Source organism: Malaclemys terrapin, chromosome 5 (assembly GCF_027887155.1).
Source record: "Malaclemys terrapin pileata isolate rMalTer1 chromosome 5, rMalTer1.hap1, whole genome shotgun sequence".
Taxonomy (NCBI): domain Eukaryota; kingdom Metazoa; phylum Chordata; order Testudines; family Emydidae; genus Malaclemys; species Malaclemys terrapin.
In genome coordinates this window covers 131,029,330-131,055,907 of record NC_071509.1, presented here as the reverse complement: position 1 = coordinate 131,055,907, position 26,578 = coordinate 131,029,330, and the positions used below count along the sequence as shown (strand labels likewise).

Sequence of the window (26,578 nt, the reverse complement as noted above, 5' to 3'; positions counted from 1 at the left end):
TGGCTGAGGTACACCATATGTTGTGATAGGTATGTGCAGGACTCATGGATCCTGAAAGGTGTATTGTAGGGGGTTGTTGATCATCAGAGCAGTGGAGATTTGTCTGCAGGTTTTGCCTCTGTTTTGGCAGGGTCTGGTGCTGCTTTGAGTTGGTGACTTGTCCTGGTATAGCACCCCCTTCTCCCCTGCCCCTTTTTGTGTCCTATGACCACAGAGGTGTTAACAGGCCCCTGAATCTTGAATGGTCCTTTTAGAATACGTGCTAACAGCTTATGCTAAAGTACAGGTTCAGTCTTGTTTCTAGCTGTGACACTTACCTTTCCCAGACCTGAAGAGCTCGAATAAGCTGGAAAACTACTCTCTCACCAACAGAAGTTGGTCCAATAAAAGATATTATCTCACCCACCTTGTCTCTCTAATATCCTGGGACCAACACTGCATACCTCTCCCCTTTTTGTTTACAAGTTGTTTTTGTTTTATTTTAGTTTTGTAGCTTGTTCAACCAAATGATTGTGGATGTGCTCCAAAACTGGAACAGTTAGTGGAAGAATGGGATCTGCATGACTGTTCTAAAACAATGCCCCTCTCCTGAAATTGACACCATATACGTGCGGAGATTTACCCATACTGAGTCAATTGCAGAATGAGGCCTAAATCTGTTGGAAGATGAAATAAAGTGCATATCTGTACCGGCCCCCTTCTGATTACACCTAACGAATTACTTTTCTGTAACATTTTGCCATGCAAATTTTTTATTCAGAAATAATTTGCATCCTGTTCTGCCACATTTCTCCCTCTCATCTCTGTCCTTTTTGTTGGCTGTCCCTCCTCCCACCTTGCTTTTCTTTTGACAAGTTCTCTTTTAAAAACACTTAACAGTACATTTCAAAGCTAGAAGTTACAAACTGGATTGATTTTTTTTTTTAATGCCAGTTCTCCCTCCACTTTAAGTTTCTACTATAGAAAGTGTAAACAGTAGCTCATGCTTTGTATAATACTCATACCAGCTTTAAGTGTTGGTAGAAAGTCTGAGTCCATACCTGTAGTAACAGGAACTGCTTCTTTGGGTGCATTTGTGTATGCCTCCATAGGTACTGGAACTAGGGCTGCTGCTACACTCCCTGCCTTGAAGTGTTTCTATTTTATAGACAGGCTTTACCGTTTGGTTCAATGGCTCGCAGCACCCCCACTATTTAAAAAAACACAAAACATGTTCCAGTGCCCCTGAATGCAGCTAGAGCCGTGTGTAAATACATACCAGAAGCCTAGGAAAGGAGCTTTAGTGGTTTAAGACTGGCGATGGCTGAACTGGGCTGGCAGGAGGCCTGGTTGGCTCTGTGGGGCTGGAGCCAAGATGGGGCTTAGCGAAGGGAATGTTTTAAAAGCTTTGCCCCAAGGCGCAGCCTGCTGCTAACGCCCGGCCTGAAACCTGGCGGGTTTACAGCCGCTTAACACCCTTGGTTTTTAGAAATCGGTTTCCTTAGCTAGAGACCGGGATTTACATCGGCCGGGGGCAGAGCCTGACCTGCCATGGCCCCAGCAGCCCCGGCTCCTTGCAGCCGCCGGGGGGAGCCGGAGCGCTACGCGGCGCGAACTGCCCGCCCGGCCGGCCGGCCCGCTCCGGAGCCCGCCGCGGCACCTGCTCCAGCCCGAGCCCCAGCCCCGGCCGGAAGCGGCGGGAGGCGGCCGCTCGGCCTCGCCCTGCCCCGGGGCCGCTCCCTGCTCAGACCGGGCTGAGGGGCCATGGGCGCGGGCCGGGGCTGCGCGCTGCTGCTGCTGCTCTGGGGGGCGGCCCGGGCCGCGGCGGCGGCGGCTCCCCCGCTGTGCAACGTGAGCCTGGAGCAGGAGCCGCGGCAGCGCTGGCTGCCCGCCCTGCGGCACTTCGACCCGGCCTTCCTGCGGGCGGCGCTGGCCCGGGTCATCGAGTGAGTGAGTGAGCGGGCGGGCTGGGGGCAGCAGCGCCTGGGGCGCGGCTCGGGGTCCCCCCCTCCCCCCGCCTGCCTCCGTTTTTCCGAGGGCGCCCATCACCGTGGCGCCTGGCCGGTGGGCTCTGCCCAGCCCCGCTCCGGCGGGCGCCTGGAGCCCGCAGCGCGCCCCGAGGGCACAGGGAGACCCCCCCCCCCCCAGCCCGGCACAGGTGTGAGTGCGGGCAGCCCTTGCTCCCCGCTCGCCTTCCCCAGCCGCTTCCTTTGCCTTGTGTCTTGTCCGGGGCTTCTCAAAGTGGGGGTTATGAGCTGTCAGCCTCCCCCCCAAGCCCCGCTTTGCCTCCAGCATTTATAATGGTGTTAAATATATAAAAAAGTGTTTTTAATGTATTGGGGGGGGGGGGGTCGCACTCAGAGGCTTGCTGTGTGAAAGGGGTCACCAGGACAGAACTTTGAGATCCGCTGATCTTGTCCTCATCCGATCTCCCTGTGCCGGGACGGCCCCGCCGGATGGGACCGGAGCTGCTGTGGTGTTTCGAGCTTGCCCTGGGGCTCTGCCGGCTGAGTAGCTGCATTGGTAGCAGGCTTAGGGGCTGTGCAGAGGGGCCCTGGAAGGCCATGTTGCGAGTGGGTGAGGGGAGGATGGGCTCATACTTTGTACACCTGGGAGGAAGGGGAGGTAGCTGGTTCTGGCCCCTAGGCTGGGCGAGGGCGGCACCAGCCAGTGTGTGCTTTGAGTGATGGTGGATTTTGCTAGCATCACCCCCCCAATACTCAGACTTTATGTAAGTAGAGTGAATGTCACCCTAATAAATAGCAATTTTAAAACCCCCAATATCACGGTGATAGCACGTTAGAAATGTATAAAATTAGGAGTTTGAGGGACCTAATGGTAGATGGAAAAAGCATTGCATCCTGTAAACCCTTAAGCACGTGCTTAACTTTCCATGAATCCTGCTGGACGCTGTGGGATTATTCATGTGGATAAATGTCTGTGGGATTGAGGGATAAGGTCGTGAGCCCTACAGGCAGCCTAGCACAAGTGTGGCTGTTAATTAATAATTGATAATGCAAAACAACTTTCTGTCTGGCGCTGAGCAGCTGGGCAGTAAATCCAATAACTGGTTAACTTGTGAGCTGTAGATACTGTTTATACCACTCTAATTGCCCACACCCATCTTCAAGGGAACGATTAGCTTGATATTTTGGGTTTGTCTTTCAGTGAAACTGTACCTAAGTGGGTCCATGCTGCCATTTGGCCAGTAGCAGAAGAACTGGAGTTTTTTATCCCTCAACCCTTTGCAGGAGAGATCCTGGGAATGTGCAAGGCACTGGGGATTAGTGTTGGAGATGGAATTCTCATCAATTTGGCCTATGAATTTTCTGCGTAAGTATCTCACTTATTCTGGGAAATAAACTCAGAATATTCCAATTTTAAGGAAGCGGAGGGGTGTGTCTCAATGCAAAAGGGCTATAAATTATGATTGATTGAAGATAATAAATCTCTGCTCTAATATATGAGATGGAATCAGACTGAATTTTGAGCGTATAAATCAATCAAGCAACATTAATGCTCTAATGGGGGGTGAGATGGTGCAGTAATGTATATATTGAAACTAGGGCTGTTGATTAATCACAGTTAACTCATGTGATTAACTCAAAACAATCGCAATGAAAAAAATGTATTGCGATTAATCGCAGTGTTAAACAACAATAGAATACCAACTGAAATTTATTATTTATTTTGGATGTTTTTCTACATTTTCAAATATATCTATTTCAATTACAACACAATACAAAGTGTACAGTGCTCACTTTATATTATTTTTATTATAAATATTTGCACCGTAAAAATGATAAACAAAGAAATAGTATTTTTCAGTTCACCTTATACAAGTACTGCAGTGCAATCTCTTTATCATGAAAGCGCAACTTACAAATGTAGGTTTTTTTGTTGACTCAAAAACAAAACAGTGTAAAACTTTAGAGCCTACAAGTCGACTCAGTCCTACTTCTTGTTCAGCCAATCGCTAAGAGAAATAAGTTTGTTTACATTTATGGGAGATAATGCTGGCCACTTCTTCATTGCCATGTCACCTGAAAGCGAGAACAGATATTCGCGTGGCACTGTTGTAGCCAGTGTCGCAAGATATTTATGTGCCAGATGTGCTAAATATTCATATGCATCTTCATGCTTCGGCCATCGTTCCAGAGGACATGCTTCCATGCTGATGATGCTTGTTAAAAAAAAAATGTGTTAATTAAATTTGTGACTGAACTCCTTGGGGAAGAATTGTATGCCTCTTCCTCTGTTTTACCCGCATTCTGCCATATATTTCATGTTATAGCTGTCTCGGATGATGACCTAGCACATGTTGTTCGTTTTAAGAACACTTTCACTGCAAATTTGACAAAATGCAAAGAAAATACCAATGTGACGTTTCTAAAGATAGCTACAGCATTCGACCCAAGGTTTAAGAATCTCAAGTGCCTTCCAAAATCTGAGAGGGACGAGGTGTGGAGCATGCTTTCAGAAGACTTAAAAGAGCAACACTCTGATGCGGAAACTACAAAACCCAAACCACCAAAAAAAATGTCACCAGCAGAAAGTTCATTTTCTGACTCATAATGTTGAAAATGATCATGCGTCGGTCTACACTGCTTTGGATAGTTTATCAAGCAGAACCCGTCATCAGCATGGGCGCATGTCCCCTGGAATGGTGGTTGAAGCATGAAGGGAAATATGAATCTATAGTGTATCTGGCATGTAAATATCTTGCGACACTAGCTACAACAGTGCCATGCAAATGCCTGTTCTCACTTTCAGGTGACATTGTAACCAAGAAGCAGGCAGCATTATCTTCTGCAAATGTAAACACTTGTTTGTCTGAATGATTGGCTGAACAAGAAGTAGGACTGATTGGACTTGTAGGTTCTAAAGTTTTACCTTGATTTATTTTTGAATGCAGGTTTTTTTTGTACATAATTATACATTTGTAAGTTGCACTTTCATGATAAAGAAATTGCACTACAGTACTTGTATTAGGTGAATGGAAAAATACTATTTCTTTTGTTTTTTACAGTGCAAATATTTGTAGTCAAAAATAAAGTGAGCACTGTACATTTTGTATTCTGTGTTGTAATTGAAATCAATATATTTGAAAATGTAGAAAACGTCCAAAAATATTTAAATAAATGGTATTCTATTATTGTTTACAGCACGATTAATCGCAGTTAATTTTTTTAATCGCTTGACAGCCCTAATTGAAAAGTCAAAGCAAACTGGCAAGGAGCATCACTTCAAAAGCTCATTAGATCCTTAACAGTTAAAAAGTAAATTAGATTTGTTTAGTCATTTAGGCAGTAGGATTTCACTCAAAAAGCAGAAGTAAGGAGGATTTGTCTGCTCTGGGAAAATGAGTTCTATTCTGTTTTGTTTTTTGTTTTGTTTATTTTTAAAAAGTTGTTTAAGTATCACTTAGTTCCAAGTGGAAACAAGTACATTTGTGTTTAAAACTGTCATGTTAGTTGATTGTGGTTATAGCCGCAACTTACTTTTTGGCTTTGTCTACAGTGGGAAAATGAGGATAGTTCTCTTTCCTACTGTGGACGAAGCTTAAATGGGGAAAAAAGTTAACTTTTGTTTATTTTCAGTCAGTTAGTGCACGAGGAAACAGAAACAGCACTGCAGAGAAATGTTTAATTTAAAAAAAAAAAAAGACTAAAATTTTTCATCTGGAAAAATTTGCTCTCCATGTTTGGTTTTGACCCCTTTTCGTCACAGTAGCTGAATGTTGGGCTCACTCTAGGTGACACTGTCTCTTTGCAAGCATAACTATTTGATAAAACACTTATTTAAAGGCCAGATATAACCATGTGCAATGGACCTCCTGTGAGGTAGTCAGTGCCCTCTGCTAACAATGAAGCCATTAGGAGTTGAGGTTTCTCCGCACCACACTGGATTGGGCCCTAAAACATATGTGAGGTGGTGATGATGAAATAGCAACAGAAAGTTAATTTGTTGCTAATCATTTCTGTGATCTAAACATAATATATTTTACATGTAATCCTGTAAAAACCGCCTGGGTGCTGTGTTTGGAATCCTAGAGTGCTGCATATTATGAAACAAGGGTGACATATTTTTTTCTTTATCAGTTTTCTTAAGCATCTATTCTCTTTTATGGAAACAGTCCGCCACTATTACCATAAGCAGTAGGTTGTTACGTAGAGGTGTGTGTACCTTATTTAGACAGGGAAAAATATTGCATTAACACATTCCTTCTAGTTCAGATCAAAGGTATCCTGAGTGTAACTGGGTGCAGTTCCATTGGAGTCCTTGGAGTTGCACCTGTTTAAAAAAGAGCTGAATATGGCTTTTAGAGTTGGGTATATGCTACTTTGGAGTGTGCCGTGATCTACAAGTGATGATCAAACGTTCAATAATCATTCAAGTGTTACTGCATGACACGGATGCCACTCTCAGTGAGCAAAATTCTATATTTTTAATAGATTTTTATTTTGTGATGTGTAAGTTATTTCTTAATGCTAATAAAGGCCAGATAGCTCTGGTTAATTACTTTCTAGCTCAGGGGTTGGCAACCTTTCAGAAGTGACGTGCCGAGTCTTCATTAATTCACTCTAATTTAAGGTTTCGCGTGCCAGTCATACATTGTAACGTTTTTAGAAGATCTCTTTCTTTAAGTCTTTACATACAACAATAGTTTAGTTATATATTAAAGTAAATAAGGTTTTTAAAATGTTTAAGAAGCTTCATTTAAAATTAAATTAAAATGCAGAGCCCCCCGGACCGGTGGCCAGGACCCAGGCAGTATGAGTGCCACTGAAAATCAGCTTACGTGCCGCCTTCGGCACACGTGTCATAGGTTGCCTATCCCTGTTCTAGCTGAAGAGTTGTCTGTTAAGAGTTAAAGACTGTCAGGTATGGTTTGCTATGAGGGAACATTATTATAGTGAGACCAATTGCTGTAATTAAAGTTATATAACAATTTGCCTTTCAAACTCCTGTTTTCAGTTACTTATAACTTTATAGTTGATGTAAGGAAGCTGAAGTTGAAATTTGGTGAGGATATCTCTCTCATTAAAGGAAAGTATCTTAATGTTCTGATGAAAATTTATTTTGATTTGACCAAGTCTGAGCATTTGAAAATCACATTCTACATAAGTGCAGTGAGATTTTAACTAAGAAATGCTAAACTTATAATATGCACTGCTAAAGGCCATGCTACAAATGCTTGAGTGGCAAATTTAGCAATCCAGTAACAATGAGCTGTGAATGCCCCAATCACTATTAGAGCTGGTTGTGAAATTTTTGACCCAACTCTTTGACAGACAATGCCAATTCATTAAAACGGAAATTGTTTGTGGGAAAGGGTTGGTTTCGAGAGATTTCTTGTGTCTCACAGTTTCTGGGAAAGTTTTGAAATTGTCGAAATGTCCTGTTTTGAAACACTTGAAATGAAAAATTTCCATTTTTCTGTTCAAAATGACTTTTCATTTAGAAATTTAAGTTAATTATAGTTTAAATATAAAACATTAAAAGGTTGAAATCAAAACAAAGCATTTTGATTGACCTAAACAGATATTTTTTTTTAATTGTCAGTTTGCAAAAACTTTTGAGACTGTAACTTTTTGTCCCAATTTGGGACAGGAAAATTTTTCAAAATCTTGAAAATTTTCCCAAGACAGGAAAAATATTTCCCACCCAGCTCTATTTGCTATGTCTTGTAAGACAAAAAGCTGCACAACTCCTGGGACTCACTTCCATGGGCCTCATGAAGAGTAGGCTAGGGCATTGCAGAGATGTTAAGTTGCACAGTTAAGCACTCAGGTTAGGCGCAGTGTTAAAAGGCTGCATGTGTAATTTGAACTCCTCTATTTTGTGTACATACATTGTAATACAGTCTTTCATTACATGATTACATCCTGTTTCTTAAATAATATAATTTTTTTCTACAGCCATAAGTACATATAATTTATTAAAGTCTGATACATTTATATCATTTTCATTGTCAATAATTCAATATTTTTTTATTTTTGCCTTTTAGAGAGTTGAGAACCAATATATAAAGCATGCATTTTAATATCGGGCCCAATCCTGCTATATTAAGGGTAATTATTGTTTTAGGCAAGGGAGAAGAGAGAGACCTAGCTAAGTTAATTCTTTTTAACTTGACCCCGGGCTTGTCAAGGTAAATGTAGATGCACCATTTATTTTATGGGCATAATTTTAGATTTCCCCCAAATTATTTTGTATCAAAAGAAACTGCTGAACTGGTTGATAATTTGCAGCGGACTGGGGATTGGTACCTTTAAGGTTAGTGAACGAAAGCAGCATGTTACCTGCTTGAAAAGATATTTTTATGGTTGGAGGAAACTGAGATGCCTACATACCAAGAGTAGCACCTGACCTTCATAGCTAGGAGTTATAGTGCTGGGTTCTAATTGTGTTTGTCCTATAAATAACTTTCATGGACTCTGTTGGTCTGTCAGACAAGAGTACATAGTACTAGAGGATATTATAGATGTGTATCTAAGTCAGTAAAAACAATTGTATGGCAATATGTACAGTATAGAAATGGTATATAATTAAAGATGGCATTGTAATATATATTCTGAAAGGGATGGAGAGAAGGTTGCAAACGCAACTTTTACTTTCACATCTGAATGTTTACATTGCTTTGTGGTCTCAACATGTTTTTTTTAAACTGTAGCTGTTTAACATTTGTATATGCAATGCCATAAGTGTTAATGACACTTTACAGAGAAAATAAAATTAAAGATTCAGTCACTGCCGTAAGAAATTTCCTGAAAAATTATTCAATATTGAAAAAATGTCTGTTTTGGGGTTTTTTAAATCGTTCCTTCTGCTTTTGTTTTCCAAGGTTCTGTACCAGTATTGTTGCTCAAGATTTCAAGGGAAACATTTACCATGGTCGGAACATGGATTATGCTTTTGGAGATATTTTACGCAAGATTACAATTGACGTGCAGTTTATGCAAAATGGGCAGGTATGGTCTGTTTTTGGCATGGGTTGATGCTGTTTGCTGAGAATGGCACACAGTTCTGCATATCTTTAAGCAGCTGGATTTAGTGGATTGAATAACAAATCCACAGAGGAGAGCAAGAAAATAAGTAATAGAAATATTTGCTATTTAGAGTGCTTCTCCATCTGTCCAGGTTTATATAACAGAGTTTTGTATATCATTGTAGTATCTGAGCATCCCGGCCTCTCTCTCTAGGGCTATGGTGTAACTGTAGTTGAGTTATTCATTTTTGGGCACCACAGTATCAGAGAGAAATTGAAAAACTGGACAGAATTCCTACTAAAACAAAATTGACCTGCGGCCAGGAGAGACCTACTTATAAGGAAATATTGAAAGAGCAAAATATATATCGGATAGTGAAGGGATGATACAAGTTTACAAATATTAGAATGGTAAAACTCCAAGAATGGAGAGGAATTATTTAAGGTGGTACATGGGGGTATAACGAGTTTAATGGAAGGAAGTTAAGAAAAGGGGAACTCAGACTGAGATTAAGAAAAATCTTCTTGATTGTGCGATGTATTTGGCTGGAGAATAGTCTCCCAAGGAGACCAAATGCAGAGCACATTTAAAACATGATCAAAATATTTTAACGCATACAGTAGAGTTCAGTTTTAGTGAGGAGAGGGATTGGAGAGCTGAACAGGTCATTTTCGTCTCTGATTTCTCTGATTCCTCCCTTTCAGCACTATCTTTTCCTTTTTAAAAGTCTTATCGCATGGCTATCAGTCTGACAACTTCTGCAAACATTACATGCACTGACCAATGTGTGTGTTTTAGTTTTTAATATTTTAAATGATGTATTTGCTGTTGCAGTCTCCTCATATCTGTTTATCTTAGAAATGGAGGATTCTGCCTCACAGTCAGATACTTGCTAACTTGAACAACATTTTAATAGCAATTGGGTTATCCTTAGCAATGCACTGCAATAGAATTTAATCTTCGCTTTTTTTTAATCTTTAGTTTCCTTCTCCTTCAATCATGATGCAGATATTTTAATATCATAATGTTATTGTGTTAACTTTTTCAAATGACATATGGTGGAATCCAGTTATTTCTTTACTGGAAATCCACAGGTAAAATGTAAGATGCTGTTTTGGAACATTGTATTAAAAACATGTCTGTCCCATAATTGTAGAATGCTGTACATCTTCTGATTTCAGGTAGCGTATAAGGGTACCACATTTATAGGCTATGTGGGTTTATGGACCGGACAGAGTCCACACAAGTTTACAATCTCTGGTGACGAACGAGGTAAGTCAAGCTCACAACCATAGCACTGTCATACCAAAACATTTCAATAGTTTAACTTCTTAGTTGTAATAGAACATCGTTCTTAAAGCACTTTTGTCTAAGTGAGGTTGGTGCTATCACCTTATGCCTGGCAACTCTCCTGCCAGTCTCCCTCCAACATGCTGGCCACTGAAGTGGGGTAGAGCACAACTTTCTGGCCTTCTGCATATATAAGCACCTAGGGCCACCCCGTAGAGGAGGGATGTTTGGATGTCTACACAGCAGCATTTGAACTTCAAACAGCAGAAGCAGGAGATGGGGGGGAATTCTGGGGAGGCAGCAGGAGGAGAATTTGTGGCCCTTTGAGGAGACACCACTGAGGAAGGGAGACATGGGGCTGAGGGAGAGAGACCATCTTGTGCAGGGAGTCAAAAGCCTGGATCCCCTGGCCTGTTCCAGTATGGTGGGGCCCATGCATACAGGGCAATGCAGGGGAAAAGAGGAGGAGAGAGGCAATGGGAGCTGCAGCGGGGGGAAAGAAATGTTTGGAGACTGGATTAAGGGATGAGGGAAGACTGAGAAGCAGTGGAGACCCATTTTGAGGGGTCATTGGAGAGAGAAGGGACAGTTGATGACAATGGAAAGGCATTTGGGGGCTCTGAAGGCAGAGGGGGCAATGCCCCTTTAAATTAGAGGCCATTCTCTCTTGGGGACCTGAGTTTAGATTAGAGCAGGGGTCGGCAACCTTTCAGAAGTGGTGTGCCACGTCTTCATTTATTCACTCTGATTTAAGGTTTCACGTGCCAGTAATACATTTTAACGTTTTTAGAAGGTCTCTTTCTATAAGTCTATAATATATAACTAAACTATTGTTGTATGTAAAGTAAATAAGGGTTTTAAAATGTTTAAGAAGCTTCATTTAAAATTAAATTAAAATGCAGAGCCCCCTGGACCGGTGGCCAGGACCCGGGCAGTATGAGTGCCACTGAAAATCAGCTCGCGTGCTGCCTTTGGCACATGTGCCATAGGTTGCCTACCCCTGGAGTAGAGGATTGAGAGACATGTATAGAATGTTCAGACCTTGGATCCCAGTTTTTCAAAGAAGCAAACCAATGTTTTATTATTTTGGGGGGGAGGGGCCAAAAGGAGAATTAAGCATTGTAAATATTAGAGATGGGTCTGAGCCCCAGAGTTGAGAGGTAGTGTGATGTGGGTCAAGTTAGGGCACCCTTGTCCACCAGGAACTGGATTGAGATGATGATCTTGCGTCATATACTCTTATAGGCTATGGATGTATGACCTTTGTCTCTACAAAGAACAATAGCACCTACAACAGCATGTGGGGAGCATGTATTACAGTTGTACAGAATAACAACTGCCGCTGGCTTGCTTTCTTGCCTACCTACTGCTGAACTATTGAGATAAAATTGAGGGAAGGGGTCATGAGACTGGAGGAGGTGATGGCTCTAAATTAGCCTAAAAGTTATTTAAGTGATAGGAAGAACTCTTCCTGTTGACTTTCTCCTTTGTGTTTCTGGCCTGTGGATAATTTTAAACATGAATGTCAGTTTCTGTTCTGCTTAGTTTTCTTCAGCCAAACAGTCATCACTACTTTTTTAGCTGTGCTCCAGATTTCTGTCCAGCACTTTTTCATTCTTTGTAGAATTACAATACAAATAAATTATACAGGGAACATAAAAGTAGGAGCGTTTCCCCTAGAAGCTGTTAACAGTTTAGGCGTGGCTGGCTGAATTGTGACCCTGTCCGTAATGTGTGTTACAAGACTCTGCCCTCTGTTACACAAACCTCAGCCTTTCTCTTGCCCAGTTTCTGCTATGAAGAAATAATGTTTATAAATGGAAAAGTCAGTGAGTCACCAACTGTAATGGAAAAGGAACTTGGGAAGTTTCTGACTGAAATTGCTAGTTCTGGTCTTTCCTGAGAGGCATCGAGTACTACTTGTGACAGTGCCCCTTAAAGTCACTCGATAATAAGTCTCCTACAGTGATTTTACTTTTGGGTTTTTGGTGTAGGTAAAGTGAGAAAAGACTAGTTGTCCCAAACTCTGTTGCAGTATTGGTCCCTGACGCAGTGGCTGTCGCATTGTAGCTACTTGATGGGTCATTCTTCACCCAAGAGTTACTACAGCTGATGCTGAAGTTGGTAATCAGTGGCTGCCACTTTGATTCCCAATAGCAGCATGGATAGAGAATTTATTGTACTGGACTTTGGGGGTGAAGGGGAGAGGGAGAGGATTATAGAGATTGAAAACGGAGCTTGAGAGAAGAGGTGAAGGATGGTAAGATGGGGAGAGATGATGAAGATACACAGTATACGTATTGGTTGGCAGCAGGAATTGCTGCATGTGTAATAACACTTTCCCTTTCTTTTTGCAGATAAGGGAAGATGGTGGGAGAATGCAGTAGCTGCTTTCCTGGGTCGAAATGTCCCAGTCAGCTGGCTTGTCAGGGATGTACGTATGCAAAGTATTTGATCTTCTGTATCTTAGTCACATACCACAAGCTGTTTGAAGATGCAAACTATAATAATAACTTTGTTGTTCCATTTTACAATTCTATTAATAGTAGGATACCAAGGGAGGAAAAATAAGTGGTAATGAGAGTGGCCCATTTCAAGCAGTTGACAAGAAGGTGTGAGTAACAGTAGGGGGAAATTAGTATGGGGGAAATTAGGTTTAGGTTTTGTAATGATCCAACCACCCCCAGTCTTTATTCAGGCCTAATGTGATGGTATCCAGTCTGCAAATTAATTCAAGTTCTGCAGTTTCATGTTGGAGTCTGTTTTTGACGTTTTGTCAACTGTTTGAAATGGACCACTCTCATTACCACTTCAAAAGTTATTTTTCTTCCCTTGCTTTCCTACTGCTAATTGAATTGTCTCGTTAGACTGACCTCACACTTGGAAAGGCAACTCCCATCTTTTCATGCATTTATACCTGCTCCTGTATTTTCCACTCCATGCATCTGCTGAAGTGGGTTCTAGCCCACGAAAGCTTATACCCAAATAAATTTGTTAGTCTCTAAGGTGTCACAAGGACTCCTTGTTGTTTTTGCTGATACAGACTAACACGGCTACCACTCTGAAACCCGAGTATACTAGGTTTCCTGAATTGCAGAGTTCCCCCTATAGCTGATTATTGAACCCCCAATAGTAATAATTTTTTGAAATGCCAGGTACATCTTGTCCAAAAGCTAAAGAAAACGAACTGTCTGTAACCAAACTCCATCTTGCCATGTTATGTGGAATGAAGGTAGAAATGTACAGAGGGCTGCATAGGAAATATGTGCACGAAGCTCTAAGCAATTATTAGGATTTAGTGCACAGCTCCAGGGCTAGCTAAGGGAACCAAACAAGTGACTTTGAACAAGGTGATGAGAGGAGAGCACTTACACATTGTGAGACACAAATCCAACCTTCTGCTTCTTTCCTGTTTGGCTCTCATTTATGCACCTGATACTAGTTCAGCATATCTGAAATAAATTTGCAATGGTAGTGCTTTGTACCATAAGCACAGTATGTTTCTTGCATAACTTCAGTGGAATAATAAGCAAACATTGAGACAGCTGTATATGAGGGAAAAAAACCACACCTTTGGTTACCGAGAGCCAGACATTGCTAAACATTTAATTTCTTCACCTATCTTGTTTGTTATACAAGGTGCCTGCTGTCTCATTTTTTTGTTTTTATTTCACAAACCCTATTTGCTTTTAATTCCTGCGTTGTGTTAATTTGTTAGGGTCAGTTTTTAAGGGAGTATTTCCTACAGCCCTAATCTTGCAAACACTTCGGCATGTGCATAGTTTTACATTTATGAGTAACTCCATTGACATCAGTGGGACTAGCCATGTGTGTGAAGTTACATGCATAAGTTTGCAGGAGCAATGCCTAAATAACTCATTTGCATTTTTATCTCCCCACTGCCACCAATATCCACATAAACCAAAGTTAAAACAAAGGCTTGGAGAAGCCTTTTTTCTTTCATCCCATAATTTAGGCCTCAGTACTGCAAAGTGCTTCAGTGGAAATTGACAACATGCTCAGGTCCTTGACTTTTCATCATTGCTGCTCTCTGTTTACTTTCTATATTTTACTCAGTTCGGACGGCGAAACCAGAGTTTGCAATTCTTAGTCCTTGTCCCTTCCTAGTTCTTATGCCGAATGGTGCAAGTCAGGTTGGACAGCTATTTTCATGGAATTTTGAAAAAGGTCACTTATTAGGAAAAACTTTGTGTTCACCAAACCTGGACCTTGCTGGCACATGATGGCATATATCACAATGTGCCAGCAGTGCCCCTCTGCCATGTACATTGGTCAAACCGGACAGTCTCTACTCAAAAGAATAAATGGACACAAATCTGACATCAGGGATCATAACATTCAAAAACCAGTAGGAGAACACTTCAGTCTCTCTGGTCACTCAATAACAGACCTCAAAGTGGCAATTCTTCAACAAAAAAACTTCAAAAACAGACTCCAACGTGAAACTGCAGAACTGGAATTAATTTGCAAACTAGATACCATCAGATTAGGCCTGAATAAAGACTGGGAGTGGTTGGGTCATTACAAAACCTAAACTTAATTTCCCAATACTAATTTCTTCCTAATGGGCCTGATAAGTTAAAAGGAACGACTCTCGGCATTAACTGCTCACTAGTGGGAGGATGGGGTTTACAATTTGGGTTTATATGTGGTCTCAGTCCTGCAAACGTTTAGATGCATGCTTAAGTTCAAGCACATTGACTAGTCCTCTTGGCTTCAGTGGGCCTGCTTAAAATGCATGCATTGATTGCAAGATCAGGGCTTAAATGAGAAACCGTTTCCATACTACACAGATACCTACTCTACTGATCACTAAGCCAAACATTGACCTTTCCATAAAAGGCAGCTGTCTTGATGCAGGTGTCGGCAGGCTGTGCAGTATTGATTCCTGGTGATTTTGGTTTTGCATTAGACCCTGGGCACGGCTGCAGACTTTCAAGCTGCCGTCCTCAAACTGGCTGCGACCCCGATCATTGCGGATGTTTACTACATCGTCGCCGGGACGTCGCCCAAAGAGGGTGTGGTCATCACAAGGAATAGAAGGGGGCCGGCAGACATCTGGCCTCTTGAGCCCACAGCTGGAGCGTAAGTGGCCACAAATGTTGCTTTGTTTCACCTTTGTTAGCTGCTATTGGGAAGAGTGTTCAATAGACCTGAGACCCGGTGGGAGGGCAGCATCTTTTGTGGTCTGCAGTGTCGACTATGGCTGAGCCAGGAGACGCTTTCACTGATGTCTCTGAATGGAGCTCCATCCAGCCCTCCTCAGCCAGGGAAGCCACTTCTGGACAGCGTAGGGGCAGCCTCTGAGAACCGGGCGGAGAAAAGGGAGGTGTGGATTGTTTTTTTTCTTTACTGAGGACAATAAACAAAATTGAGATTATATAAGCCTGTGACAAGAAGTACAATTCAGTGACTGGTACAACTATGAATGTTATCCAATTGCTGTGCTGCTTCACTGACAATAATATGCTAGTCTACATGTAAGTAGGAGATTCAGGGTTGTTTCGAATTCATGTGTCACTGATTTACAGCTCAATTTACAAGTACACCTCTACCTCAATATAATGCTACCCAATATAACACGAATTCGGATATAACATGGTAAAGCAGCGCTCCGGGGGAGGGGGGGGGGGAGCTGCGCACTCCAGTGGATCAAAGAAAGTTCAATATAACGCGGTTTCACCTATAACGCGGTAAGATTGTTTTGGCTCCCGAGGACAGCGTTATATCTGACTGTTAGCCTTGTCCACTCACTCTGGGATCCGAAAGTCACGCTGGATTCTTTCCTCCTTTTGCATCATCGCTGGTAATGAAAGATTTGCACGCTAAACTAGGCCATCTGTGACCTATCTGCAACCCCACTAGTTTCAGTGAGGGGTGTATTGGGTAAATAATTTGTCGTTGTAACTAGAATTTAGCAGACAATTCAGTTGATGCACAAGAAGAATCCAGCTGATAGAATGTTGGCTTTGCAGGGCTAACAGAAGTAAAAAGCATTTTAAAAAACCTAATTTTTTTTCTCTAAAGTAAAACAAACAAACATGCCAAAAAACCTCAGGTTCTTAATATACTCGGAGCAAAGCCAACAAATGAGAGCGGTCTGTTGTTATAGTTTTTTCTCAGAGCAGACTCCATTTTAAGGGCCTGATTCTGCTTCACTTGTAGTCAATGGTAGTTTTGCCTTTGACTGTAGTGAGGGTTGGACTCAGTCTAACTTTCTTTCCAACCTCCTTAACAGTCTATGTATGGGAACGTTCAGTACATCTGGGACCTTGCCTTTTACTGTGCCATTGGGCTTCCTGTTGACAGGGGAATTGACAGACTTGTGAGGGAACCTTCTTGTTCTTTTTAAATAGAGACATAATGACTCACGTCTGTTTTTCTTAGGGCTGGTCCACACTAACCCCCCACTTCGAACTAAGATACGCAACTTCAGCTACGTGAATAACGTAGCTGAAGTCGGAGTATCTTAGTTCGAACTTACCGCGGGTCCACACGCGGCAGGCAGGCTCCCCCGTCGACTCCGCGTACTCCTCTCGCGGAGCAGGAGTACCGGCATCGACGGCGAGCACTTCCGGGATCGATTTATTGCGTCTAGACAAGTCACGATAAATCGATCCCAGAAGATTGATTGCTTACCGCTGGACCCGGAGGTAAGTATAGACGTACCCTTAGCCACATGTGCAACTGGGTGAAATTACACTTGGTTTTTTGGTTTGTTTTGCGGTGTAGGTGGTTCCGTGTAGAGACAAACTATGACCACTGGACAACCCCTCCTCCATTTGATAATCGAAGGTGAGTTTGAGTTGGATTGTGACCCAGGATGCCGTTTTCATATTTAAGAGGTGACACAGACTTTTGGGTGCTCTCTGGGCAGCTTCGTGTGCTGAGTAGGCAGCCACTTCAGCTCCTGCAGCATCACTTGGAGGAAACTAGACCAGGTAAGGAGCAATACTGACCAGTTCCAGTGCTCTTTGGCTGGAAGCATAGTGGTTACAAGGTGACGGCTCTCTAACGTGAGGCAGAAGAAAATCGTGGGAAGGGAAAGATGCTTGGGGTTGGTGTCGCAGTAGAAAACAGAATTTAACCCAAGTCACAGTATTCAGGCCTTACAATGACAGGCTATTTGGAGGCCTTGTTAAGTGCTTCAGCAACATTTTTAGTCGATTGGCTGTTTGATGCTAGGGCGCAAAATATGTTGGCAGATTGGCTGCAGTTCTGTAGCTATCTCCTTTAATGGCGATGCCTCTCATTCAATTATGGGGGACTGGATTCAGCTCATACCATCTTTTAGAGTAATTGAGACCCAAGCAGATGTTTTGATGTGGATTGATTTAGTGGCAAACATTTCTCATTCAGGCTGCATAATGTTTTATATGACGGTTATTTTTGTTGAGTGACATTGCATCCTTTTCTTGCAGAACTGCAGCCATTAAAGCTCTCAATGCCACTGGATGGGAGAATATTAATTTTGAGACCCTCTTTCAGGTATTTCCTTTAAATTTTGCATCATGATGTCTGGATGTTGACTTAAAATTCTGCTGTTAGGAGAGATGGTTAGAGCAGCGATTGAGGAATGTGATTGTTTTTAGTGAGGATTTGGAAAACTACACAGGCAGTGCATGGCGAAAGATATACAGCAAAGGGCTCATTTGAGTGGCTATTGTCGTCAGGGGTCACTGGAACTGCGCTCTAGTGATGGAGAACTGAGCCAACTCTGCTGCTGATTCAGTGTGTGACCTTGGGCAAGTCACTTAAGCCCAAATTTTCCAGTGTCTGTTAATTGTGGGTAACTCAAATTTTGGAGTGCCCAAGTTGAGAATCCTGGGGTGTAATTTTCAGCCCCCATTGGCTTCAGCTGACACTGTGGGCGCTCAGCTTCTTTGAAAATTAGGCTGCAGTGGTCTCAAACTGAGCATCCAGAATTAATTGGGCACTTCTGAAAACTTGACCCTTACCTTCTCTGTGTCTGTATTCCAGCCGATAAAACGTGGCTGGTAACACGTATTTCACAAAGAGCGTTAGTTCAGGAGGTTGTTCAAGTGCTTTTGAGATCCTCAGACAAAACATGCTGTAGAAGTGTAAATTATTATTGCGGTTTTAAGGCTGAATTTGAAGATCTATATTAAGATTATTTATATGTTGTGCTAGTGCCAATCAAGGATCAGGGCCCAATTGTGCTAGGCACTGTACATACAAGGAAAAGACAGACTCTGCCCCAAAGAGTTTATATCTGTTGTTCAAAATCTGTCTCAGAAATACTTTGCATACCAGCTTAATTAATTTTGTTGTAATTTATAGAAAATAATGTAAATCTATTTAGATTATTTTTCATCTGAGACAGGGCAGCTTTGATTCTTGTGTGGGGTTTTTAGGCAGTAGTGCAGATCTGATAGACTTTCAGAAGCACATAAGGGAGTTAAAAGCACAAGTCCCACTGATTTCTACCCATTATATTTAATAACTGTAGTGGTTTTTTTTTGCAATGCTTCAGAAGCCACAGGGGAGGAGAGAAGAATTTTAATTATTTTGTAATTATTAAATTATCATGGGCTTTGGCAACGAGCTGGATTAATAATGACGACCTCTTTGGTGGAAAAATATGACGACAGAAAACCTACAGTTTCGTACAAAAACTAAAAGCTTTAATGGAAGAGTGAAAAATGGAACTCCCCAGATGGTTGGATAATAGAATATATTATTCAAAATGGGTATAAGTTAATAGAAAAAACAGTATTGAATTTTTTTTTTTTTGGGTCATGGGGATGGTTGGCAAAGTACTGTATTTTTTTGAGTGATGGAACTGGAATTAAATGCTTCCGAGGTGTTCAGAGCCAGAATTTTGGTCCAGCCCTTCTTTGTTAGTTGTAAAAGAATATGATAATGTGTGATGCCACATTCTCAAGTGACACATCTCCAAACTCAAATCATCCGTACTTTCAAAATTCTACCTAGCACAGCCATAGAGACCACCAGATTAGCCATGTACAACCTCTGTAGGAGGAATAACATTACAGCAGGCTCAGACTCAAAAGATGCCAGAGCTTGTTTTCATGCCACAGTACTCCCAGTTCCTACTGAGTGACATGACCGGCTACTAAAATGCTTGCGTTGTTTGGCCAGAGAGATTTTTACAGGCAAAGCTGAGCGAGAGGTAATTCCAATCATTGGCTTAGGCCAGGGGTTCTCAAACTGGGGGTTGGAACCCCTCGGGGGGTCGCCGGGTTATTATATGGGGGGTTGCAAGCTATCAGTCTCCACCCCAAGCCATGCTTTGCCTTGAGCATTTTTAATGGTGTTAAACATATTTAAAAGTGTTTTTAATTTGTAAGGGGGAGGGTGGTCACACTCCGAGGCTTGTTATGTGAAAGGGGTCACCAGTACAAAACTTTGAGAACCACTGGCTTAGGCCATTTAACATATGGGGCCTGATCCCAAGCCCATAGAAGTTAGCTGAAAGACTCCCATTCATTTAAAGCCCATTGGGCTTTTGATCAGGCCTATAACACAGAATAAAATCATGCACAATTGTGGGCATGGACTAAAGGACCCAGGCCTAGAAAGGTGCCTCATTCCTTTTAGGAAGCTATGAACTATTACTTTTAAACAAGGAACATGTGTAACATAGCTGTGTTCTGACTGCTCAGACAGGAGCATGTGAGGAACACAGGTTGACTGTATCATCAGCATTATTAGATGATTTCTTTGGTACAAGCACATGTGTAAATACTACAGATGCCGAGAGGGGTAGAATGTAAGGAGAAGGTTGATATCTACCTCTTAAATGCAGGAACTTGACAAAACTTTGGGCATTCTCAAAGCTTTTTTGTTTGAAAATGTTCAGTAAAGTGCTCTGATTTTTAAAAATGGATAGGGTAACCTTTGATCTTTCATTATCCATCTTAAATAATTGTATCACACTGTTTTTAAATAGCCTTAAACACTTCTTTTAATCTGACAAAATTAATTTTTTTGAATAGGTATTGTCAGTGAGGCCTGTCTTAAACAAGTAAGTATCATATTTAGAAACATAGATCAGTACCCAGTGCCACTCCAGGGCAATTTATATTTAATATCTATTTCAATTGTCAGAAGATTTTCCTTTAAATATGCAAAATATCCCATGATTTTCCCCAGCCCTAAACACTGCTCCTGTGCACAATGCTTTTCATTGTCTGCCCTCGCTTGGGTTTGTCTTCTTTGTCGGTCACTCACTGTCCAGTGAAGGAATCATATTTCATAAGGCTCAGTCCTCCTGTGTGTGGAATCTAAACTTCACTGTAATATGCAACAAGGAAGCAAATTGATACTCACACAAGCCACTCTTCTGCTGAGTGATGCATCTTGCTCCTGATATGTTGAACGTTCATTTTCCGCTTAGTTTTTGTTGCAACTCTTGCCTTTGTTAATCAGTGTTAGTAAATTTGCTTTGCTTTGAAGAGGAAAAAATAATACATGCATACCATAGCTACTGAGTATAGATTTACAAGCTACTGCATGCCTAACCAGCGCTGAGTTTTTTCACTTGCCCCATAATGGCTTTATATTTTACAAAAATTTACATCTTTCCCTTCTTCCCGTTGTCCTGTTTTACTTTTAGATGTAGCTCAGTATCTCCACAGCGAAGAGCTCTGGAATTTCATATATTGAGTTCCTCAGGGTCAGCAATGAGGATTTAATCACCTATATATTGTGCTTATACTCTTTCTCATAATTTGAATTCTGTCACTGTAGCAACTGAGATCAATAATATTAATATTCTAGTAAACTGATCAAATAGATGCAGACTCACAATTTAGGGCATATTTTCTGCTGGGTAAAATTCCCTTGATACGTCTAGAGCTGTGCCAGTTTTCACCAGGAGAGAATTTGGCTGTCAGCATTACCAAATTCTTCCAGATATTTCAACACTCTGTGCCTTTTTATTGTTTTAATTTGGACATGTAGAATGTTTCTTTCTACTAAGATTGATTCTATTGCTTTGCTGTTGTTACCTGTATCTTCCGGGATTTAGGATGGTTTTTTAAGCACACAGTACATCTTTTTTCCCCTCTTTCCCCCAGTTACACAATATATACCACAGTAATGAGTGCTGCAGTCCCAGACAAGTACATGACACGGATCAGAACCTTGGAGTGAACATGTGTAAGTAACATATTGGTGCTGAGAGCTGTTTTCATTGAATGTGAACTCTCAGTGGTACCTGTGGATGGGATTTCCTGTCCTGTTGAGGTGAGGGAACTTAGGCTGAGATTTTCACAAGAGCCCAGCTCCCATTGAAGTTCAGCGGTCTACTCTTCCAGTCCTGGGTCGGGCCTAAAAATCACACTTAATTGTATGAAGCTTTTAATGATGCAGTTTAAATGTCCAGCAGGGGCTAGAGGTGCAGTCCTATAAAACAGTGGTTTTCAAACTTTTTTTCTGGCGACCCAGTTGAAGAAAATTGTTGATGCCCGTGACCCAACAATGCTGCGGATGAGGGGTGTGGGAGGGGCTCAGGGCTGGGGCAGAAGGTTGGGATGTGGGGTGGGGCAGGAATGAGGGGTTCAGGGTGTGGGAAGGGGCTCTGGGCTGGGGGAGGGGGTCAGGGCTCCGGGCTGGGTATGAGGGGCATGGGGTGCAGGAGGGAGTTTGGGGGAGGGCTCAGGGCTGCGGCAGGGGGTTGGGGTGTGTGAGGGGATCAGGGGTCTAGGTTGGGGGTGCAGGCTTTGGGGTGGCGCCAGGGAAGAGGGGTTTGGAGTGCAGGGATATTCTGGCCACTACTTCCCACAGCTCCCATTGGCCGGGAATGGTGAACCACGGCCACTGGGACCTGCGGGCGGCCGTGCAAATGTAAACAAATGGTCTTGTGGCCTGCCAGCGGATTACCCTGTCGAGCCACAGGTTGCCCACCACTGCCCTATACGATTAGTTTTCCTTGATGGTCCAATTTTGAATGAATTTTGTAATTTGAATGAATTTGGGATTCTCATATGTCAGTTAAACCACAAATCACTTCAATTGTTCATTTCCAACCAACCAAGAAACAGCATGTGCATGTACAGGGAGTGGCAATTGCAGTCTAAATTAGATAATTGTACTTTGACCTTCTAAAAATACAAAGCAAAGAAATTGTGATCACTGCTGCTGCATTCCCATTCCTGGAAGAGAGGAGAATTCTTTCAGGGCCAAATCCTGATCCCAGTGACTTCAGTGGGAGTGTGACTGTTGACTTTAGTTGGACATGAATTTGACCCTAGGGTTAGCAGTGGTCATGTTGAGCTTTTGAGATAGCAGAGTTTATTTTTTTTTCTGTTGGAGAATTTAAAGTGATTGCTTTATTTCTCTGCTCTGTGCAGATCCAGGCCCATTTCTTTCTTACTCTCTCTCTCTTTTAACAGACAAAAGGAGGAAAAGCTGAAGCTTTCCAAGTCCAGCATTACTTTTAAACTAAATTAATGCACTGTAGTTGTTTTGTACAAAACAATTCCCTGAAGATTTCAGGTAAAGCTGACTTGCACGATTCTGATTTTGTTCATGTTCTGGAATGAAGATGTGATTTTGCACTCCACATGCTTTATGAAAATATGCTTATGAATGTGAATATGATGTCACTGGAATATGCTTCATGCAAAAGGTCTCTTGTAAGGTATCATTACAAAGCTTATAATCTGAATGTGTTCATCCTATTTGTATGTATGTATCATTCTTGTATCTGAAGCTAGAAATATGAAGTATAACTCTGAGATCCTATTGTTACTATGCAAAGTGTGGGCCATTAATGGTGGCTTAGAATTTTGATGGCTCCCATTGACTAGGACAGTTGGTTGTGAATGGGTTTATTTACCTGCAAGCCTTCCTGTGTACTGTGGGCCAGCCTCTGGGTAATGAAGAATGAGGTCTCACAGGACATGTGATCATGTCACATGATACTGGAATTCATCTTAAATCTGGTACTTTTCCATTTAGAACCCAAAGGGACAAAAGATTCCCGCCTGATGCCACAGGTATAAAAGGGGGTGGAACAGAACAAAGGGGGCTGTCAGTCATGAGAACACCCCTGCTTTTCACCTACGATGTCTGCTGGAACTAACAAGGACTGTACCAGGGGAAAGGATTTGGCCCAGACTAGGAAGGATTCTAGTCTGTGAAAGTATCAGAGGGGTAGCCGTGTTAGTCTGGATCTGTAAACCTCTCCAACGTATCATCAGTGAGCTACAACCTATCCTGGACAACGATCCCTTGATTTCACAGGCCTTGGGAGGCAGGCCAGTCTTCGCCCACAGACAACCAGCCAAGCTTAAGCATATTCTCACCAGCAACCACACACCGCACCATAGTAACTCTAACTTAGGAACCAATCCATGCAACAAACTTCGATGCCAACTCTGCCCATATATCTACACCAGCGACACTATCACAGGACCTAACCAGATCAGCCACAACATCACCAGTTCATTCACCTGCATGTCCACCAATGTAAATACGCCATCATGTGCCAGCAATGCCTCTCTGCTGTGTACATCGGCCAAACTGGACAGTCCCTACGTAAAAGGATAAATGGACACAAGTCAGATATTAGGAATGGCAATATACAAAAACCTGTAGAAGAACACTTCAGTCTCCCTGGACACACAATAGCAGATTTAAAGGTAGCCATCCTGCAGCAAAAAAACTTCAGGACCAGACTCCAAAGAGAACTGTTGAGCTTCAGTTCATTTGCAAATTCGATACCATCAGCTCAGGATTAAACAAAGACTGTGAATGGCTAGCCAACTACAAAAGCAGTTTCTTCTCCCTTGGTGTTCACACCTCAACTACTAGAAGAGGACCTCATCCTCCCTGATTGAACTAACCTCGTTATTTCTAGACTGATTCTTGCCTGCATATTTATACCTGCCTCTGGAAATTTCCACTACATGCATCCGACGAAGTGGGTATTCACCCACGAAAGCTTATGCTCCTACACGTCTGTTAATCTACAAGGTGCCACAGAACTCTTTGTCGCTTTTTAGTCTGTGAAAGAAGCTTATTGGAACATCTCTGAGGGTGAGATTTTACCTGTAAACAGTTTCTTAATGTATTAGGCTTAGACTTGTGTGGTTTTGCTTTATTTTGCTTGGTGACTTACTTTGCTTTGTCTGCTATTACTTCGAACCACTTACGTGACGGTTTACAGGGTAAACTCATAAATTGTCCGCCCTCTATAACACTGATAGAGAGATATGCACAGCTGTTTGCTCCCCCAGGTATTAATTACTTACTCTGAGGCTACTTAGAATCAAACACATTGAGATACAAGTACATAGCCAATATTCATAACTTCAAATACAAAAATACAAAAATGATACACACATACAGACAGCATAATCATAACCAGCAAACTACGACCTTTCCATAGACAGCCCACTTGACCTCCCCTGTACAAGACCTGGTGGAACCATAGGACCCTGGTTGCAACAATGATCTATACGGTCACAGTTCATGTCAATAACGTCACACCCTACCACTTAAATCCTACTTTTTATACTTAATAAAATCATTTTTGTTTATTAGTAAACCCAGAGTAAGTGATTAATACCTGGGGGAGCAAACAGCTGTGCATATCTCTCTATCAGTGTATAGAGGGCAGACAATTTATGAGTTTACCCTGTATAAGCTTTATACCGAGTAAAACTGATTTATTTGGGGTTTGGATCCCATTGGGAACTGGGTATCTGGGTGCTGGAGATAAGTGACCCGCTGAGCAGTTTTTGGTTAAAGTCTGCAGCTTTGGTGGCACGGACCAGACCTGGGTCTGTGTTGCAGCAGGCTAGCGTGTCTGGCTCAACAAGGCAGGGTTCTGGAGTCCCAAGCTGGCAGGGAAAACGGGCTCAGAGGTAACTTCAGCACATCAGGTGACAGTCCCAAGGGGGTCTCTGTGACCGAACCTGTCACAGAAGATTTTACTAACTTTTTAAAAATTTCGGTAGGTTTCTAGCAGATTTTTAAAAGAGAGGGAACTGATTTTTACTTGTGTTTCTGGAATGCAATGTGCACTTTAAATGAATGTACTGATGAGTTTATTAATAATAAAAAGTCTCTCTTTTTGCTTGGCCAGTAAGAAAATACTGAAATAAAAATATTCAGCAGGCCCTCTGGCTTGTGTAGGGCTATTTCGTTCTTCTTTCATCGGACATGTAAGGGGCCTGTGACCCACATCCATAGTGGAAGCCTTATGGTTCTCTCTTTAGCACCAGCCCTGAGTAAAATGAGCTGAGTACTGGAGCAAACCCTGGTGGGTTGAAATGGGCAGTGAGAACTCTGCAGGCACTGCTACAGCACCAGGGTTACAGCAGCCAGTGAAATTGCTGCTCCTCCATGGAACTGTCTGGTTAGTGGATAGGCCTGTGTTCTTCCCCCACCCCTCCCCAACCTCCTCTGAGTGGAGAAGGGCCATGCAGAGATGTGTTCGGCAGCACCCAGGGGCCTGGATCCCCAGTGCGGGCTCCCTGCAATACGCCTCCCATGGGACCCTGGAACCAGACTGGTTCTCCTGTGTTCCAGCATTTCCTTGGCCCTTAATTGGACCGCAGGACGATAGGTGATGGAAGGGTATGTTTTCCCAATGCTACCCCAGAGCAATTTAAATTGCATTCCCTTAGCATTGCTGTAGAGTGGATGGAAATACACCGTTTGTCTTTGGTCTGAATTGCTGGTTTTCCCTGAAGATTACCACTCAATCTGAGAGGTGGTTCTTTATGCTAAGGGAGTGCGCAGAGCAACTCTGGACTGTGTGTAACTTATAATTAATGTCCTTTCCTCCAGGATTATTCATAGATTATAGGACTGGAAGGGACCTCGAGAGGTCATCGAGTCCAGTCCCCTGCCCGCATGGCAGGACCAAATACTGTCTAGACCATCCCTGATAGACATTTATCTAACCTACTCTTAAATATCTCCAGAGACGGAGATTCCACAACCTCCCTAGGCAATTTGTTCCAGTGTTTAACCACTCTGACAGTTAGGAACTTTTTCCTAATGTCCAACCTAGACCTCCCTTGCTGCAGTTTAAACCCATTGTTTCTGGTTCTATCCTTAGAGGCTAAGGTGAACAAGTTCTCTCCCTCCTCCTTATGACACCCTTTTAGATACCTGAAAACTGCTATCATGTCCCCTCTCAGTCTTCTCTTTTCCAAACTAAACAAACCCAGTTCTTTCAGCCTTCCTTCATAGGTCAATAGGATAGAACAGCCAGGCTCAGCTTAGGGGATATAATGGCACTGATTGTTGTTTCCCTAACAGATCGGAGGAGCCTCAGGTCTAAGGGGGTTGTG

General features: G+C 42.3%; 1 protein-coding gene across 1 annotated transcript; it reads left to right on the top strand.

Moving 5' to 3' along the window:
• The first annotated feature begins 1,674 nt into the window (after window positions 1-1,674).
• Window positions 1,675-25,396, top strand: NAAA (N-acylethanolamine acid amidase). The gene is made up of 11 exons (XM_054031204.1): window positions 1,675-1,925; window positions 3,148-3,312; window positions 8,828-8,954; window positions 10,154-10,244; window positions 12,620-12,696; window positions 15,196-15,368; window positions 17,016-17,078; window positions 17,705-17,771; window positions 20,264-20,292; window positions 21,347-21,428; window positions 22,664-25,396. The coding sequence occupies exons 1-10, from the start codon at window positions 1,744-1,746 to the stop codon at window positions 21,420-21,422; spliced, it is 1,050 nt and encodes a 349-aa protein (XP_053887179.1). The 5' UTR covers window positions 1,675-1,743; the 3' UTR covers window positions 21,423-21,428; window positions 22,664-25,396.
• The last annotated feature ends 1,182 nt before the right edge of the window (window positions 25,397-26,578 follow it).